The sequence below is a fragment of the Oryctolagus cuniculus genome, chromosome 1 (genome assembly GCF_051225735.1).
Source record: "Oryctolagus cuniculus isolate XC-2025 breed Fujian yellow rabbit chromosome 1, ASM5122573v1, whole genome shotgun sequence".
Classification (NCBI taxonomy): domain Eukaryota; kingdom Metazoa; phylum Chordata; class Mammalia; order Lagomorpha; family Leporidae; genus Oryctolagus; species Oryctolagus cuniculus.
The window spans coordinates 25,737,326-25,756,563 of NC_142867.1; the positions used below are offsets into that span (position 1 = coordinate 25,737,326).

The 19,238-nt window shown below is 35.2% G+C and overlaps 1 protein-coding gene across 5 annotated transcripts in view; it reads left to right on the plus strand.

Moving 5' to 3' along the window:
• LRRC4C (leucine rich repeat containing 4C) overlaps positions 1-7,465 on the plus strand; it is a 556,054-nt gene extending 548,589 nt beyond the window's left edge. For 4 of the 5 annotated variants that reach the window (XM_070071450.2, XM_070071448.2, XM_008269875.4 and 1 more), the window contains one exon: positions 4,815-7,465. In XM_070071450.2, coding sequence (XP_069927551.1) covers positions 4,853-6,775 — 1,923 coding nt within the window. In that variant the 5' untranslated portion in view covers positions 4,815-4,852 and the 3' untranslated portion in view covers positions 6,776-7,465. Of the gene's footprint in view, positions 1-3,325; positions 3,464-4,814 lie in introns of those variants that run through there. The other variant, XM_089309475.1, reaches the window with a different exon arrangement.
• The last annotated feature ends 11,773 nt before the right edge of the window (positions 7,466-19,238 follow it).

Below are 19,238 nucleotides of genomic sequence, written 5' to 3' on the forward strand. Positions count from 1 at the left end.
AATGTTTAGGGAGACTTCTAGAGAATACATGTGAATGTCTGTGGGGGGAGGAGGAAGAAAAATAATTTTGATTAAATTCATATTTCTCTAATCTCTCTTTTGAAGTTGATTTGATGTGTAGACATAGCCTATCCTGACTTAATGATACAAGGCCAAGTAAAGCATACCCACTGACTTAGTCTTCTGCATATAGTGCTTTTTGTATCTCTTGTTGGGTTATCTGAGCACTGAAGCATGGATAAAAGAATGAAAGAAAGGTCTATTGACAAAGTCAGAATATCCTCTGGGACAAGGATATAAGTATCATGGTTTAATTCAAAATCCACACAAATACATTTGTAGATAAATGCTGTAGAAGATGACATTGTAATGGATAGTGCCTACCTTTAAATTGATTTCCTTTTGATGTGATAAAAACATCTTATGAAAGAGATTTGGAAGCATGTTTTTGATAGAGTAACAAAATTTAGATTTTAAAGTAGAAAACCTTTTGTGAATAGTAGTGTATTTGATTCAGTGAATGTACCAAATATTATTTGCTGTTATAAATTAGCTTTGAACAGGCTATAATTCATAAAATATTACTTATGACTGATTTATAGGAAATCTCGTTAATTGCAGTGGCACAAAGACCTTGAGGTAAGCAAGAAATAGAAAACAAAATGAGGCCTGAGAATTGAAAAAGGAGGGACACATATACTTTGCAAAAAATCATAATATGTCATATTTGCATGTTTTACTGAGTATAATACTTCATCATGCCAGTTAAGCCTTACCACAACTTTGAACAACATATGTTATTTGTTCTTCTCCTATAAAAAAGGCAGAAACTTAGTGTTCCATCACTTGATTTTTAATATTTTCTAAATATTGTATTTCTTAAGAAATAACCAGTAACCTTATGTTTTCAAGGGTACTTCAAACAGTTCATGGAAAATGAAATTAAAATGTTTATTTTGGTGCAAAATAAGAGAGGTCTTCAAAGACTTTTTGGAAATTGCATATTGTGAAAAACCATGTATTTTCTGTAAACTTTTTGAACTTACCTTTCATTACATGACATTCCTAACAAACTTCAAAGAGCCTGCTGTTTTCCTTTATCAGATGAAGAAAGTAAAGTACAGAGAATCGATGTAACTTGATCAAATTTGAGCTTCATGGAAGCTCAAGTAGGGAGATCAACTCAGGCAATCTCATATCATAGTTTTCTATATTGACCACCTGGCATTATTTTAAAGAGAAAAAGTAGCAAATGGCAGAATATAGACATTTTCTTTCCTTCTGTGATATTTCCAGTCATCTAGTTTTTTTTCAACCTGTGTTGTTGGAGACCCCAGAAGTCTGAAGAATGTTGGGGGCCATACGATGAGAGGAGTTAGGAAGGATCAACGTACTGAGACCTCAGTCCTAAAACCATTCATTGACTTACATGCCAGTAATTTTACAGATTACTTTTTTATAACCAATAACTAAGGAAGAATGTGTTATAGGGAGGGAAGGCATATGTGAAACTACATTTAAATTACACAAATGAAAAATGTTTAATGACTATGATCACTGGAAATTAAGTTAACTTTGTATTGAAAATGTGGACAAGAACCTTTAATGTGCTTTATTGAGGGAAGGCAAAGTAAGAAGGTGTAGGATAGATTAAATAAATAATTTCAGCAAACTCTGTGACATAGGCACTGCTTCTTGATTCCTGATACCTGGACAAGGAATGATTAGAGAAGGGTTATCTTAATTATTCTGTGAGGACCTGATAAAATGGGGCTTGAATGTGAGATTTGGACTCAATGGTTAGTATATCAATGTCATGTTTGTAAGCAAGTCCTTTATTCTCTTTAGGAATTGCCTACTCCTAGGAGGGGCAATGTTTCCAGCATCATCAAGGCTCCAGAAGACAAGACATAAGAAAATTTAAAAAGTCATGCTTACATTACAACATAATCACTACATATATGCAAAGAGTTGTAATTAGATATTAATTGTTTTTCAAATTATCAAGTCATTTTGTTTAGTGCTTATGGTAGGTCAGGAACTGTGTTGGCAATAGACTAAGAATGGGCCATCACACATGGCCTGTATCCTTGCAGAGTTTACGGGTGCCTGGAGTAAACAGACACAGGGTAAAATGGTCTCAGTAGTTATGGTGTGAAAAATCAACCTAGAGCTACAGCTTTCCTGAGAAAGGAAGCTAGTTGGTTGGCTTCAGAAGGCTGTAATATAAATACCAACACAGAACCTAATGCTCAAGTTTAATTTGCTGCCATGGGGAATGAGGCAAAAGCAAGTCTTGGAAACCAGAAAGCAACCTTGTCATCTTAAGACTAAGGTCCTTTTCATTGATGGTGTGAATGTGGGTGTATATCTAAGGATTGATTATAACAGTTTCTTTTCCTTGTGAGGATATCTCCTATTATTGGAAAAGATCGTCTTCTCCACCTTGTGTATGCTATATGAACGCAGCTTCTCATAAATGCTAATATACATTGGGTTACATCTCACCCATAGTAGGAGTATTACTAAAGTGGAGTCAGTCCTTCCTTGTCAAGCCCTTGAGTGGTGGGCATGGAGGTGAGAGTAATTAAACTGTACTTCTCTACCATAGACTTCTCTCCAAGACTTAGTTACAACAACTGGAAGATAATCCTAATTGTTCCCCTTGTCACTAGTTTCTTCCAACCCCTCCTCCCATATTAGCCCAACATTATAATTATTCAAATCAAATCTGATAACATTCCATTCAAAAACCAAAATATAACCTGCAGTATAAAATGTGACTCTTAAGTTTGACACAACCAGTTCTTACAAGTCTAGACCCAATCACATTCCACATTTCTTTCCGACTCTCTTCCTCAGGCAATCAATTCTTTTGTTATAGGGAACATTTACTGTTCCCTAAATATGCCAGCATTTTTCATCAGTCTTTGTCTTAGCTCAGGATGCTCCTTCTGCTTAAATCCTCTTCTTTCTATCCTTCACCAATGTCTACAAAATCAAATGACCCTTGTCATTGAAAACTACCTGATTTCCCAGCAGAGATTAAATTTCTGTGACATTAGTGCTCTTGTGCCTATATTATCTTGTCTCATAGAAATGAACATATATTATTGTACTTCATCGTTTTGTCTAGCTGTCTCATCCAGTGAATTAGGATTCTCGCAGGAGTAAGGACTATATTTCTATCTTTATATGTCCAGTATTTGGCAAGATATATGGCTAACAAAAAAGAAATAACAAGAATACCTAAGATTTATTGAGTTCTGACAATGTAAGAGGCATTACCTTAAGTCTTTTTTCTGAATTATCTAATTTTAGCCTCCAATAACCCCAAGGGATGAATAGTATTATTCCAGCTTTTCAAGTGAAGAGAAGAGATTGAGCCATGGAAATGATAAGTAACTTGCCCAAGGTGAAACATACTAGGTACTAAAGTAGTGCCTGTTGGAATTGGAATGTGGTGAGCCTATCTCTCTTATTTTTTTTTCCTTTCCAAGAGTTTCATAGAAGAAGCACTGTTTACTTAGAGAATTGGGAAAAGTTATTACACAAGTACCCAGTCCTTAATAAATAAGTTGAGTTGAGCATGTAATGGTTAGCACAAGCTATTATGCTGAAATAGATGCAGAAAGAGTTAGTTTACTTCCTTTCTTACAAGTTGATTTAAAACTAATTAGGATATAGACACAAAACCAAAATTTTATTTCATAGAAAATCATTTACTCTATGGCTTGTCTATAGGTAGCAGTTGGATATATTATAATGAGTTTTTGGTGTATGAGAATCTCTAGAAATTTATGTACATATATGCATGTCACTATTTACATACATCCTCAGAGTACTATAATTTAGGTTGCCAATGTTTATAGGTGAAGTGACTCCCAGAGTAAGGTTAATTAATAAAACTAATTGTTAGAAATTTTTGCATTTCATTTTGTTCTCATAGTAGCATCTTTATGGAATGTTTGAGATTGCATGCTGTTGGATCAATCTGATGAACATCTAAGCCTTGGTTCTGTACTTTTCAGTCATGTGATTTCTTATATAGTAACTCCATAATTACATATCTTCATTTTATAAATGGAGACAATGAGATTTCCTACCTCAAAGGAGTGCTGTGAAAATTAGAAAGTGTCATGGCCTGCTTCATATGCATGCAACCTGGGCAGTTGTAAAAGATTCCATGTTTAGAACGACTCACACTTGGTATAATGATTTGCTGACAGTATTTTCAAATTGTTAATAATTCTTTAACAAGCACTCCACACTTTAATTTTACACCGGAATATGCAAATTTTGCAGCCATTCAAATAGAATTGTTTTTGAAGCTGATAATCTATGGTTCCTGGCACATAGAACAACTCTCAGTAAAATATCAGCCATTATTAATTTTGCATAGAAGCTTTTAGTTGGTAGACATAAAGTTCTCTTTGATGGACATTTCCAACCTGTTAAGAACATGGAGGCTAGTGTCATGTCGATCACATATTTCTTATGCATTTAGGTAGATTTGTTTTGTAAATACTATATTTGATTCTTTCAGATCTTCAGCCTATTTCTCTGTGATTATATGTCTGATAGAATGTGGGCTGTGTAAGCCTGCTAATTTGGACCACAAACACATTTTCCTAAAATACAGGTCACATGACTCAGTAAAGGAGATTAGATTTGGGTTTTTTGTTTGTTTGTTTGGCTTTTCTTTTGCTAAGTCTGACTAGTGATGGCTTTAGGTGGCATGCTGTATCACTGACATGACTCCAGAAAGACATTTGGAACAGATCTAATACTCTCTTGCTCTTCCTGTCTTGCAGACTGAACTCCAGAAGGACCAACACCAGATAAATTATGAATGTTGAACAAGATGACCTTACATCCACAGCAGATAATGATAGGTCCTAGGTTTAACAGGGCCCTATTTGACCCTCTGCTTGTGGTGCTGCTGGCTCTTCAACTTCTCGTGGTGGCTGGTCTTGTACGGGCTCAAACCTGCCCTTCCGTGTGCTCCTGCAGTAACCAATTCAGCAAAGTAATTTGTGTTCGGAAAAACCTTCGCGAGGTTCCGGATGGCATTTCCACCAACACACGACTGCTGAACCTCCATGAGAACCAAATCCAGATCATCAAAGTGAATAGCTTCAAGCACTTGAGGCACCTAGAAATTCTACAGTTGAGCAGAAACCACATTAGAACCATTGAAATTGGGGCCTTCAATGGTCTGGCGAACCTCAACACTCTGGAACTCTTCGACAATCGTCTTACCACCATCCCAAATGGAGCTTTTGTATATTTGTCTAAACTGAAGGAGCTTTGGTTGAGAAACAACCCCATTGAAAGCATCCCTTCTTATGCTTTTAACAGAATACCTTCTTTGCGCCGACTAGACTTAGGGGAATTAAAAAGGCTTTCATACATCTCAGAAGGTGCCTTTGAAGGTCTGTCCAACTTGAGATATTTGAACCTTGCCATGTGCAACCTTCGGGAAATCCCTAACCTCACACCGCTCATAAAACTAGATGAGCTAGATCTTTCTGGGAATCATTTGTCTGCCATCAGGCCTGGCTCTTTCCAGGGACTGATGCACCTTCAAAAACTGTGGATGATACAGTCCCAGATTCAAGTGATTGAACGGAATGCCTTTGATAACCTTCAGTCACTAGTAGAGATCAACCTGGCACACAACAATCTAACATTACTGCCTCATGACCTCTTTACACCGTTGCATCATCTAGAGCGGATACACTTACATCACAACCCTTGGAACTGTAACTGTGACATACTGTGGCTCAGCTGGTGGATAAAAGACATGGCTCCCTCCAACACAGCTTGTTGTGCCCGGTGTAACACTCCTCCCAATCTGAAAGGGAGGTACATTGGGGAACTCGACCAGAATTACTTCACATGCTATGCTCCTGTGATTGTGGAGCCCCCTGCAGACCTCAATGTCACTGAAGGCATGGCAGCTGAGCTGAAATGTCGGGCCTCCACGTCCCTGACGTCTGTATCTTGGATTACTCCAAATGGAACAGTCATGACACATGGGGCATATAAAGTGCGGATAGCTGTGCTCAGTGATGGTACGTTAAATTTTACGAATGTAACAGTGCAAGATACAGGCATGTACACGTGTATGGTGAGTAATTCTGTTGGAAACACTACTGCTTCAGCCACTCTGAATGTTACTGCAGCGACCACTACTCCCTTCTCTTACTTTTCAACTGTCACAGTAGAGACTATGGAACCTTCTCAGGATGAGGCACGGACCACAGATAACAATGTGGGCCCCACTCCAGTGATTGATTGGGAAACCACCAATGTGACCACTTCTCTCACGCCACAGAGCACAAGGTCGACAGAAAAGACATTCACCATCCCAGTGACTGATATAAACAGTGGGATTCCAGGAATTGATGAAGTCATGAAGACTACTAAAATCATCATTGGGTGTTTTGTGGCCATAACACTCATGGCTGCAGTGATGTTGGTCATTTTCTACAAGATGAGGAAGCAGCACCATCGGCAAAATCATCATGCTCCAACAAGGACTGTTGAAATCATCAATGTGGATGATGAGATTACAGGGGACACACCCATGGAGAGCCACCTGCCCATGCCTGCTATTGAGCATGAGCACTTAAATCACTATAACTCTTACAAATCTCCCTTCAACCACACAACAACAGTTAACACAATAAATTCAATACACAGTTCAGTGCATGAACCGTTATTGATCCGAATGAACTCTAAAGACAATGTACAAGAGACTCAGATCTAAAACATTTATTACAGAGTTACAGAAAACAAACAATCAAAAAGACAGTTTATTAAAAATGACACAAATGACTGGGCTAAATCTACTGTTTCAAAAAAGTGTCTTTACAAAAAAACAAAAAAGAAAAGAAATTTATTTATTAAAAATTCTATTGTGATCTAACGCAGACAAAATTATGTGTATTCCTCAGAACCTGTTTTTGCTGCACTTATTTACTATTTTCCCACATCTCATCCCTCCTTTCCCTGATTGCCATATTTTTCATAGATCTCAATTCCCTAAAGAACTGGTCTAGGAAATTTTGTAAGAATTATGTTACACTTTGAGATTTTTATGGTGAATTCCAGTGGTGAGATCCAGTCTATTTTCTCTCCCTCACCTTTCTTTTTTTTTTTTTTCTTTTTCCCTCATGCCTTTATAAAATAGTCCAATGGGGAATGCGATATTAGAAATAGATTTTTAAGAGAGAATGAGGAGAAAAATGCAAGATCTTATATTTTCATGTAATGACCTGTTCTGTATTTATGAGGAAGACCATTCTATGGAAAAGTAAAAAAAAAGTAAGCGGACAACAGATTAATTTACATATGAGCATCTATAAATCCCATGACTTTTAAAAAGCTCTAGAACCAGAATTTGTAGTTCAAAAGCTAAAGATAAGATTATAAATAAAATATTGTTGGTTTTTCTGTACCTGGACACAATTCATTTGTAGTATGGCTTACATGTGAGAAAATTGAAGGTAATTAAATTTCCTACTTTCTAAGAAAGAAAATACTACAGTATTCTTTCATCATAACATCACTGTCTATAGGGTCCTGTTTGACTAGCTGATTTGAGTTTTGGATTTATATTCAAGGATGCTGTGGTATTTTTTCATTCTCACCAGGGTTACCCTTTGTAGAATGCTCAGATTCTAAAATAATGATTATGAAGTAAATTCAGTTCCATTTGGAAGAAAGTTTCATTATAATTTTCCATTGCCTAGAGGAACTATAACTAAAAAGGTGAAAGTATTCTAAACTATCTAGGGTTGAAAAAGAATGGTTGGTTCTTAGTGTTAGGAACTTTGGTTCAATTCAACAATAATTATGAAAGACTTACTATGTGCTAAATTCTGATTTTAGTTTTCTGGGTGTACAATTGACAAGACTCAGTTCGTGCCCTTGGATCATTCCCAGTATATATGAAAAATGATTAAAGAGATATTCTCAATTTATTACCTGGTACCAGCTCTAATTTTGCTGTTAGGTGGAAGGCTATGAATTGGGACTGTGAAATTTCAAAATATCAGGTTCTTGTTGTTACAGAAACCACCTGATTTCATGGTTTCTTCTACATTTCTTCTGATAGAATTGATTATCTGCTTCCAAATGCAGAGCCTTAAGGAAGTAGGGTATAGATTTACTCTGAAGTTTGGATTATATAAGGAGATAGTAATGCTTATACACTGATAATCATTAAAGATACTTCATGAAGAATGGAGAAATTTTAGGTAAGACAACATACACTAACTTCGAAGTTGAACTTGTTGGTTGTTGTACCTCTGTACTCTCCTGATATTTTAATATGTTATGTGTGTGCCTTCTATCCTTTATCTATGTAAAGCAAAGTGAATATATACACACCTGTCTACAGGCCTTGAAATGTACCAGCTCCATCACAAAACAAAAATTACCAAGCTGAAGAAAATGTCAGTTCCTAATGTGTGAACAATTTCAATACTCACGTTTCATTCTGCAGGTTGGACCTTACAACAGGGGTTTGTGGTCTCAAAGTGTGAAAAACCAATCGTTACTAGGAAAGTAGTCCAGATAAATGGGATCAAGGGATAGCAGGTGAATGAGAACACACAAAATCTGGCTTCTGTTTTTGATCACTGATAATCTGGCTTTGTTCTTCCCCATTTCCTACTTCCTTTTGTTAGGAACATAAATCACATTTGTTTTTACTGTGGAGAACTCAGAAAAAGGAAAACACACACTGTCTATTATTTGTCAGGATATTCAGTATTGAATACACTTAAGACTGTATTACCAACCTGCACACAATTCCCACACAGAAAAAAAAAAAAAAAAAAAAAAAACCTAGCAAGGAAAAACTATGACGGTAAGCAAGAGCTAGTCCAAAGATGGTATAAATCAAGAAGGCAAAGGAGGCTGCCTTCACTATTGGTTTGTGCTCGCCAAGCTCTGTCTTTGCTGACTCAGAACTTTTCTTTCATTTTTAGCCTATAATTATTATCAGGATAGTCCTGCTATGCAATTACCCTTGCCCATGAGGGGTGGCTGAGCAATGAGGCACATTCTGCCAAATAAAATAGAGGGTGAACTTACAAGAAGAATGTTAAGTTAGAATTTGAGGCACGTGATTCATTCCCAGGAGGTTATTATAGTGCTAATGAATAGGAGAAAAAAAAAAAGAGAGAGAGAAATGGGAGATTTAAATAAGCCAAACTTGACCTACAGAGTAAATTTAGAATCTTTTAACAGAAGGTCCTCATTGCAGGTTTTGGGGATGAAGAGAGAGGTGCTATAAATAAAGGACAGAAGAAATGAAAATAAATTCTAGATGTCTTCTGGTTTGCAGTGTGTCTGGATTTGCTCTGCATAACGCACATTTCCCTCAGTTCTTCATTACAGAAGCTACCTTGATGTTCTAGAGAGCTTCACACAGTGTGGATTTACTTGATTCAACAGAAAGCCCTTGTGACTGCTCAAATATCAGATACATTCTCACAGCAAAACACATTGCTATGTCCATTCCTCTTTTTATTCATTCCAAAGGAATCTGGAAATATGTGCATCAACTATATGTGATATATAACTAAACAAATTAAGGTAACTCAGTGAAATTTGAGTGTGTGTATGTGGCTTGTCTATTTCCTACCAAGAGTATAGTGTTTGCACCAAAAAAACATCAAAGATACTTTACAGAGAAGATCCTCTAGTATTTTTTTCTACATGGAATTTTATTCTTCCACATTTGACTGTGAATTTTGTCTCTCAAACTCTTTGAAACATGTCCAAATATATTTGCACTGTCATAGCACACACACATAAGCCCTAATTTAGCTCTAATAATTTTTTCTCATTCCAAATATTCTGGATCAAATATCACTTTTTCCAAAGCCTGAAATGGGTTATTTGAACATGAGATAGTGATCAGTACTGTTTAGATAAAGAAACTGTGGCTAGTCAATTATTGCTTTTAGGTTTTATAATTTAAAAAGTTAACTTTAGGATATTTGAGACCTACATGAATTCTATAAAGATCTGAGTACAGATATGCTGAGAAATAATGGCTATGAAAGGTTTATTTACATTGGAGGAAACAAATGGAGAAAGGCATTTTAAGAATACGATTTACTGGAACATGAAAAAAATTAAATAGATGACCCCAAGTTATCAGCATTTCCAAGCTAAATATTGATCAAGGTAAAAATAAAGTTCCCAGTCCCTTATCATTTTTAGATAATATTTAAGATATTTGGATAGATAGAATTAGATGAATGCTTATAAACCCATAAGGCAGCTCTGAAGCAATACTGTTTTGAAATAAGAAGTTCAGTTGTTTGATGTTTCTGCTTACTAGTTTCAATCAGGACCTGGAAGAGAATGACAGCATTAATTATGACCCACATAATATGTGCATGACTGGGTTAGGAGTCACAGCAGTTTGTCTGTGTCTCATAAAATAGAGTAGCATGGAGTCAAGTCTCATAAAGTAATCTTCCAAATTACATGTGCATATTTCACTAGAATTCAGTTTCTTTACAACAGCTACTTCTGTTAAAAATGAATCTAAAAAGTTACCTTCCAAAAACCCAGATACCTTCAATGTTTTCTTATTCCTTTAAGAAATATGAATTCTAAAATCTCTGTATTGTATAGGAAACAGCTGTGACTCTGTTGTCTTCCTAGGCTTTCTCAGGATATAGAACAAGATACATCTGGCTCTATGAGAGAAAAGAAATCTTCTAGAATTAATGTAGCACATTGTCAATTAGAACCCAAATTTAGACACTGAATGAAGCATTCACACAACATACACGGGCTCATGTTATTTTCTTTCTTAAAATGCTGCCAATAGAACTTCTGAGATTTGAATGTTTTTAACACTATTTGAGAAGCATATACAAAGTATGTATAACACTATACAATTATACTTTGTAAGAAGTCTTATCAGCAGTAAGTAAAACTACTCTTCCCTTTTACAACTGCCCTTTATAAATGAAAAGGATGAGAAAAGCAGATAAAAAATGAAGTTATTTTAAGGAAAGCAAATGATATCAAAAAAGACTGCTTCATAAATTTTGTTATTTGCAATAAATTAGCAAATCTATATACTCCTTGCGCAAAATATAGAAACCCAGGATCTATTAAACTTCAGAGCATGAAGCCTTAATTTGATTTCATAATCCAGAAAATGTTTTATTTTAATATACAATTGATTCTAAACTGCTAAATTTGACTTCTCCAAATGATATAAAGGTTGTCTTTCTCTGGATGATGTAAGTAGTGAATGTGTGCTTTTTAAAAATCTTAATGAAAGAGTATATATTTTTTTTTATTTAAAGAGGGGTTGGTCTCTTCCATGACAGTGAAACGCATTCTCTTTTGTGAACTTTAGCCCTGAGAATTTGCTGGAACAGCCTCCTAGTTCAGTTATTATGAGAGAAATGCATTATGAGCACCTTTATCATTAAGTATGTCTACGTATCAGTAAGGCTCTGAACAACAATTAGTCAATATCTTTACTTCTGCAGCTCTTAGTTCCACATTAAAAGTGAAAACACAATGGAACTCGACAATTGCTAATTAAGCACAATTGCTATATTTGTAAAGTATATGATTGTCTAAGAGATAAATGAAACATCAGTCCCACTAAATATATTAAAATATACACAAGTATAATTATGTTATATTTTATGGTAGAATTATGGTAGTTACTATAAAAAACTTTTAATCATAATTTGTAATAATATAGAAGTCGGGTTTCTACACAAATTAAATATATTTAAAATTAATCTTAAAAATTTTAAAACAAAAATCAAATGTTGATTTGGACTTTCAGGTCCTGTGGCTATTTCTATTTTATAAATAATAAAGTTTTACAAAATGAAAGAGGAAAGTAATGCAATTTATCTTTCCAACAGCCAGCAAGCACACTAATTCATGCTTGTAAAGATGCTTTTTTGGATATGTAGATTGTTAGAATATGAACTCGAGTTAATTCTAATGCTACAAACGTGGACTATGCAGTCAGACCTGAAACATTTTTCAAGATTCTTACAAACAAGTCATGTTAAACTACTTAATGGTTATGTTAGTATGCTCAATTCTACTTTTGTTCTTCAATCAATAACTTCACCTCATGGTGAAATTCATTTGTCCTTGGTTTTCATTTCTCTGCATGTTGTCAAGTGTTCCAAGGAACCTATAACATTAGAACCATCACTATTTTTTAGCATTCAGTAATGCAATCTGTAAACAATATTGGGGCAATTCATTTATACGGGTAAATTATTTCCTGGGCATTGTTGGAATAGTGCCCCTTTTTACTTCTATTCTTAAAGCCTACTTAACCAATCTGGTATTTTATTATGATTAATATAACTCTACCTCCAAGAAGAATGAGCAATTTCACAGTATTGTAAAATTCTTTAAAAGGTACTGATTATGTATATATAATGAATACACAAGATTATGAACACAAATATTACTATTCTTACCATAAAAAACTAGTGGCAACATTCAGATAGAGAAATTATTCATCATAGAGTAAACTAATAATAAGATAAAATCTCATTTATAGGCCAACATAGTTTCATTTTTACTGATATCACAAAACTATATAAAACACAATTTGTAATAAATCCTGAAACTGACTTTTAATTGTTTTTTGAAAGTCACATTAGCAAGCACTAATATTAAGAAGTAAAAAATCCACAATCAAATCAATGTCAGAAAAAAGTGATGGGCTCTTGGAAACTGGAAAGGATACCATTAGGCATTTATAAGAAAATTTACACATAAAAGATAGGTGGTTTATAGCTTAGAAAGTACTTTCACTTGTCTTCTCATTTGTTGAGCATTAAAAGAATGTTTTAACTTCAAGTATCAAATTTTCCCTGAATAATCCATTTGTCTATATGTAGAATTATTAATATTTTGAAACCATGAACAGGATAGAAAGGATAAGAGGGGAAAAACACCACAGGAGAGAAAGTAGAACATGATAACAAATTTTTAATTGACTGCATAATTTTATATTAGAATGCATTTATTCACATAGGAACTTCTTGATAAATTCAGGTACTTCTTGATGCTGTATATATACAACAGTGATCAAGATCATATCATCTCCACATAATAAGGTGGAAAACTTGGTTCAGTTTAAATATTTCTGGTTTTAGCACTGATAGTCCTGTGTCCTGGAAACCAACTACCTTGTACCCAAATCAAATCATGAGAATTCCCTTCAGGACCTTAACTTCTTGATACTTGTCACCTTCTTTAATTCATGTTAATGTGCTTATCTCATTGTTAACAGTGAGGCCAAGTAATATAGTCCACAAGTAACCAATGGCTTATAATATCTGTTTCTAACTTGGGAAAGGTCAGAACACCAGCAAATGCTGGTAATATCAAAATTCCTTGAAAGAATTCTAGACCGTGCAGTACAACAGTGCATCAGAGGTAGAGAAAGCAAAACATGTTTTCAAGGAAGAGGTGGAGTTCTGTGGATGTCAACATCCACGTTATAACTACTGTTTGCAGGGCACACACATTTATGATATCCTCTCCTTACAAAGCACTAAAAGGTAGTTACCGTTATTTCCATTTTAAGGATGAGAAAATTAAAATTAATCTCTCTCCACTGCAAAACAATGAAGGGGAAATAAAAGCAAGGAAAATAGAAAGGAATTGCAGTTTTCACATGGCCATAGCAAACCCTATTGTAGTGATGACGTGTATCATTCAGAACAGAAATTGTTAACGTTTGCTTCAGAACATTTCATATCTTGTGTTCTTGCAGATCATGTTCTCTTAAAAAAAAAACAGGCTTACCTTGGGGGAAGCATTTTGGTAATTGGTGTTAGTTTATATTTGTTTGTTCAAGTTTACTAATGAATCAGTAAGCCAACACCTTGGAAAAACCAGCTTGGTTAATGTGGCAATGTTTTAAATGTTTTATTTTATTGACTTATTGAATTCCACAAAGAAACTACAAATGGGTGATTTTATGATCAGTGAGCATTCAAAGGTGAAAATAAATAAATCAATGCTATTTTTATTATAATTATTAAATTTTAGGCATTTTATTTTTAGGATTGCATTATGAGTAACTTTTATATTCTAATCAAATGTCATTGGTGGATATCTGTGAATATCACAGTAGCTAAAAGATCATTATTTCAATCTCTTCATAAAAAGCCATCTTTACTAAATCATTCTTTAATATTTCATTATGGAGACTACTTTTGTAAAGTCAATAAAATCAATCAATTCGTCCTTCCTACAATATAACACTATTTAAAGCTATCAAAACAATTTAAGGGATAACTATTGGGCTGCAACATTTTTTTTGCTAGGCAAGTAACTGAGACAGAAAATAAAATAAGACACATTCGTCAAAGCCAGAAGCTCAGCATTTGAAAATAGGGGACTCAAACAAAACAATATTGAATGAAAAATACTTAATTATCACAATCAATTAATGCTGCAAGTTTTATCCCTTGAACTTCATTATTTGTCAGTATTTTCAATTTAATAAAATATTACCTGTGTTAATAACTACAATCAGAGTGATGATATTATTAGAAAAATTAGCAGATAAATTAAAAAAATTAGGTAATTAGTATAGACTAGCATTACAATATAATGGAAAAACTATGTCTCCACATAACAGCATGACTGACAGACTTGAGAATGGGAAACATTTTAATATGGAATCAATAATTTGTTTTAAGTATCTGACCTAATTCAAAGTCTTTAAGCTCCTAAATATGTTTGTTCATAAAATTGGTATTGTTTTATGTGTACTAGCAATAAATAGAATTGCTGGGAATACAACAAGTAAGGATATAATTTTTGCCTTCAAGAGACTTACAATATTGCAGATATCACATGGTAAATTGAGTGGAAGAAGCAGCACAGTTATAAACAGAAAGCTGAGAACAGACCTGGACTGTGTAGTTACAGGAGGATTGCTTTTTATATGAACTGATTCTTCCACTGAATGCTGATGCATGGATTGGTGTCAACTAGGTGGTAGGAAGAGATATGTCTGCTTTCACAGAACAATGTAGAGAAGAAACAAGCTATATCAAGTATGATATGGACAAAATTACAAGTTGAAATTTACTAGAAAAAATAAGCCATTTGAATATTGCTAAAGACAAACACAATAACCAGATATCTTTGCATGTTGACTCTGTTAAATTTAAATTATAGATGAAATATTAACATTTACTATATAGTTGAGTGGTGTCATCAGATTTGAGCTTTGAATAGATTGCTTATATGCCAGAAGAATATTGTAATGATAACAAAACTACAGCACAGAGAAACTCACTTCGGATTATGTTTCACTACTATAGTAGTGAGAAAATTAGTGGAAAATATAGTGGAAATCTGTTGTAGAATTAAATTAACAAAGGAAAATCAAGCTAGGTTATCCAGACTTGTTATCTTATTGGATCACGAGGAAAAAAGATGGAATTAAGATTTCTATGTTTGTTAACTAGCAGAATTATGGAGGGTAGAGGGTGTCTAAGAGATGTTTATAGTTTGCATCTAAAGTAAACTATGGTTTCCTTGGTAGAAATTCGTGTAGGAAGGTGATATATTCACTAGGTTTGAGTTATATGAAATTTGAATACCTATGGAAAAGTTTTGGTGGCTATCCAACAGGAAGATTTTTTGAGCTTTCAGTATTAATGTTATAGTCATCAATATAAAATTTGCAGTAAAAAAAAAAAAGGAGCATTTGGTCTGCCTAGTATGTAATACAAGAAATTCACTGGATAGTAGATATGATCATGGTAAATAATAACAAGAATACAAATACATTAAGGTATAGTTATTGAGTCTTTAAGTAAGGCTCTATGCTATGCAACCATATTCCTTTTTTAATATTAAAAATAATTTTATTGAAAAACCATAGTTACATTGGGTTATAACTTTAAAGATGAATCCCAGGCTAAAAAAGGAAGTCAAATGACAGACACTTATTTAATTGCAGCTATGGTTACTGCTATAAAGTAAAATTGAGGTATAAATTATCAATAATGTAACATATGGGGATTTTTTTCTAGTCTGGAGAGTTTCTTTATAGAAATAGCAGGAGAGATTAATGACCATCAACGTGATTCAGAAGGACAAAGGACGAGGGATGTAGCCCATCTAAGTAATATAGACTGTATTCTGTAGGCAATGAAGTAGCCATAGTAAAGAAAATTGCCTATGGTCCAAAATTTGTATCAAATTTTTGAGGACAGAGTAAGAAATCAGTGAAGTTATAAATCATAATCTAACTAAGCTTAAAGGGATATCAGAAAAATGCCTTACATGCTTTTGTTTTGTTTTTAAATCAGCTCTATCCTTTCTGATGTGCATCACGCACATGACTCACTGCTAGTTGCAGATTGAATTTCCTGAAGAACCATGGACTCACATTATCTACATTCAGCTGAGTTTATATTTTACAATGGTTTGAAAAAACAGGAAACAAACTCTTTTGATAAATTTCCAGAATAAGTAATTAATCCATTTTTAGGAGTTTCTTTCATCCATTGACACACAATGAAATAATAAAATTTGAATTTAATGGAAGAACAATGAAACTGAAATTCAAAAAACTACAGAGTTCATTAAGTGAATGAAACTAGGTTATCATCTATTAAATAACATTCATTGATGTTAATAATAGCTCAGAGCAGAAAAGTGCAATCAGATAAGGAATATGATGAATGAAAGAAATGCAGAATTTTAAACTCATGATTAGAACATTGGAAAAAAAATCAATGAAAAGAGAGGTATGAAATATGAAATGAGCAAAGCCTCTGGAGATGAATTCCAGGTAGCCATGTGGGTGTGAACACTGAGACACAAAGAGTGAGGGCATCTCTGCCATCACAGGGGTCTTTCACTCAATGTGCAGTTGCATTACATGGTTATTACTCCAAAGCTTTTTAAAATATCTTAGTCCTAGGCCGGCGCCACGGCTCACTAGGCTAATCCTCCACCTTGCGGCACCGGCACACCAGGTTCTATCCCGGTTGCCCCTCTTCCAGGCCAGCTCTCTGCTGTGGGCAGGGAGTGCAGTGGAGGATGGCCCAAGTGCTTGGGCCCTGCACCCCATGGGAGACCAGGAGAAGTACCTGGCTCCTGCCGTCGGATCAGCGCGGTGCTCCAGCCGCAGTGTGCCGGCCGTGGCGGCCATTGGAGGGTGAACCAACAGCAAAGGAAGACCTTTCTCTCTGTCTCTCTCTCTCACTGTCCACTCTGCCTGTCAAAAAAAATCTTAGTACTTGTTCTAAGCGAAGTAGTATTGAAATGGTAAGTAAATGACAATGATATCCAATTTATTTTCCCATGAAACATTACTTACACACTATCTACTTGTGCCAGTATGGTAAAACTTTGTGATATGTATTTATCAGATGATAGTAAAGGCACTTTTGTGTTAATAAGCCACATTTTGAAAAATGTGTGAAAGGACATTTCAACTTCATTTTCAAAGTTCAAAAAATTCATAAATAAATTTTAACTTATTTTTTCTATTTGAGAAAGACAGAGACAGAGATGAACATAGATCTTCCATCTGGTTGGTCAGTCTCAGTCAGGGGTGGGCCAAGAGCCCAGAACTTAGAGTCTCCCAGGTGGGCAGCAGATACCTAACTACTTGAGCCATCATCAGCTGCCTCCCAGAATGTGCACTAGCTGTGCAATAGCAGGTAAAGCTGCTGCCTGTAGTGCAGGCATCCCGTATGGACACCAGTTTGAGTCCTGGCTGCACCTCTTCTGATCCCACTCTGTGCTATGTCCTGGGAAGTAGTAGATATTTGGCCCAAGTCCTTGGGCCCCTGTGCCTGCACGAGAGATCCAGAAGAAGCTTCTGGCTCCTGGCTTCAGATAGGCCTTGAGGCCATTTGGGGAGTGAACCAGCGGATGGAAGACTTCTTTCTCTGCTCTGCCTCTCTGTGACTCCACCTTTCAAATAAATAAAGCATTAAAAAAAAGAATGTGCACTAGCTGGAAAATGAGAATTGGAAACAAATTGGAAAACAGAGCTAGCTCCCGAATCTAGTTACTCTGATATGGGATTTGGGTGTCCTGAACATTGTCTTAATTGCTGTGCCAAACTCTCACCCATGTTTCTCTTCCATTTTTCTATTTTCCTTTCTTTTGCTATGTTTCTTTTTTTTGTGTGTGATTGTAGAGGCATCCAATTTTCTTTTCTAAGAATTGCAGAGTTTAAATCATCCAATTATATGCCTGTTCATCCTAATTAATTTATCCATTTGCTTCTGAAAATTGAAAAATATTGAAGCTATGGTGGCATTGATTTTTAAAGTACATTATTCTTCACTGTACTTTCCTTCAGTTTTATTTTCTTTCTAAGAGAAATAGTTATTTTCCATTATGTTATTTAAGCACTTACATCATTAATAGTAATTATTTTTAATTATAACATTAATAAAATTATTACCGCTAACATTTTATTAAGTTCTCAGCTCAAACCAGTACTAATTGATTTGATTCACATTACACAGCTTTCTCAACTATTTAACTATTAAAACTATGTCCTTTTGAGAACCTCTGAGGATGGATATGATGCCTTCACCCCAACTCAGGAAACCTGGAATCAGTATTACACATTCTTTTTCTTCTTCCTTTCCAATGCTTGTTTTTGAGAAATGGGAACTCTGCTACTATATGTTTGTTCATGTACACTGACCACTTTCTTTAATTACATTTGATAAATAATTCTCCAGAAGAAATAACTGAAGAAAGAAGTTATGGCTGGCGCCGCGGCTCAATAGGCTAAACCTCCACCTGCGGCGCCGGCACCCTGGGTTCTAGTCCTGGTCAGGGCGCTGGATTCTGTCCCGGTTGCTCCTCTTCCAGTCCAGCTCTCTGCTGTGGCCAGGGAGTGCAGTGGAGGATGGCCCAAGTGCTTGGGCCCTGCACCCGTGTGGGAGACTGGGAGAGGCATCAGGCTCCTGGCTTCGGATCAGCGCAGTATGCTGGCCGCAGCTGCCATTGGGGAATGAACCAACGGAAAAGGAAGACCCTAGACTGTCCACTCTGCCTGTCAAAAAAAAAATTCATAATTTAATTTCACTCAGCCTCTCTAGGTCCATAAAAAATAACATGCTCCACAAAGATTAATCACAGACACGAAAAAACTGGTCCTAAACCATGTTTGTATCTTGGGAAATATATTTCAGAGGTAG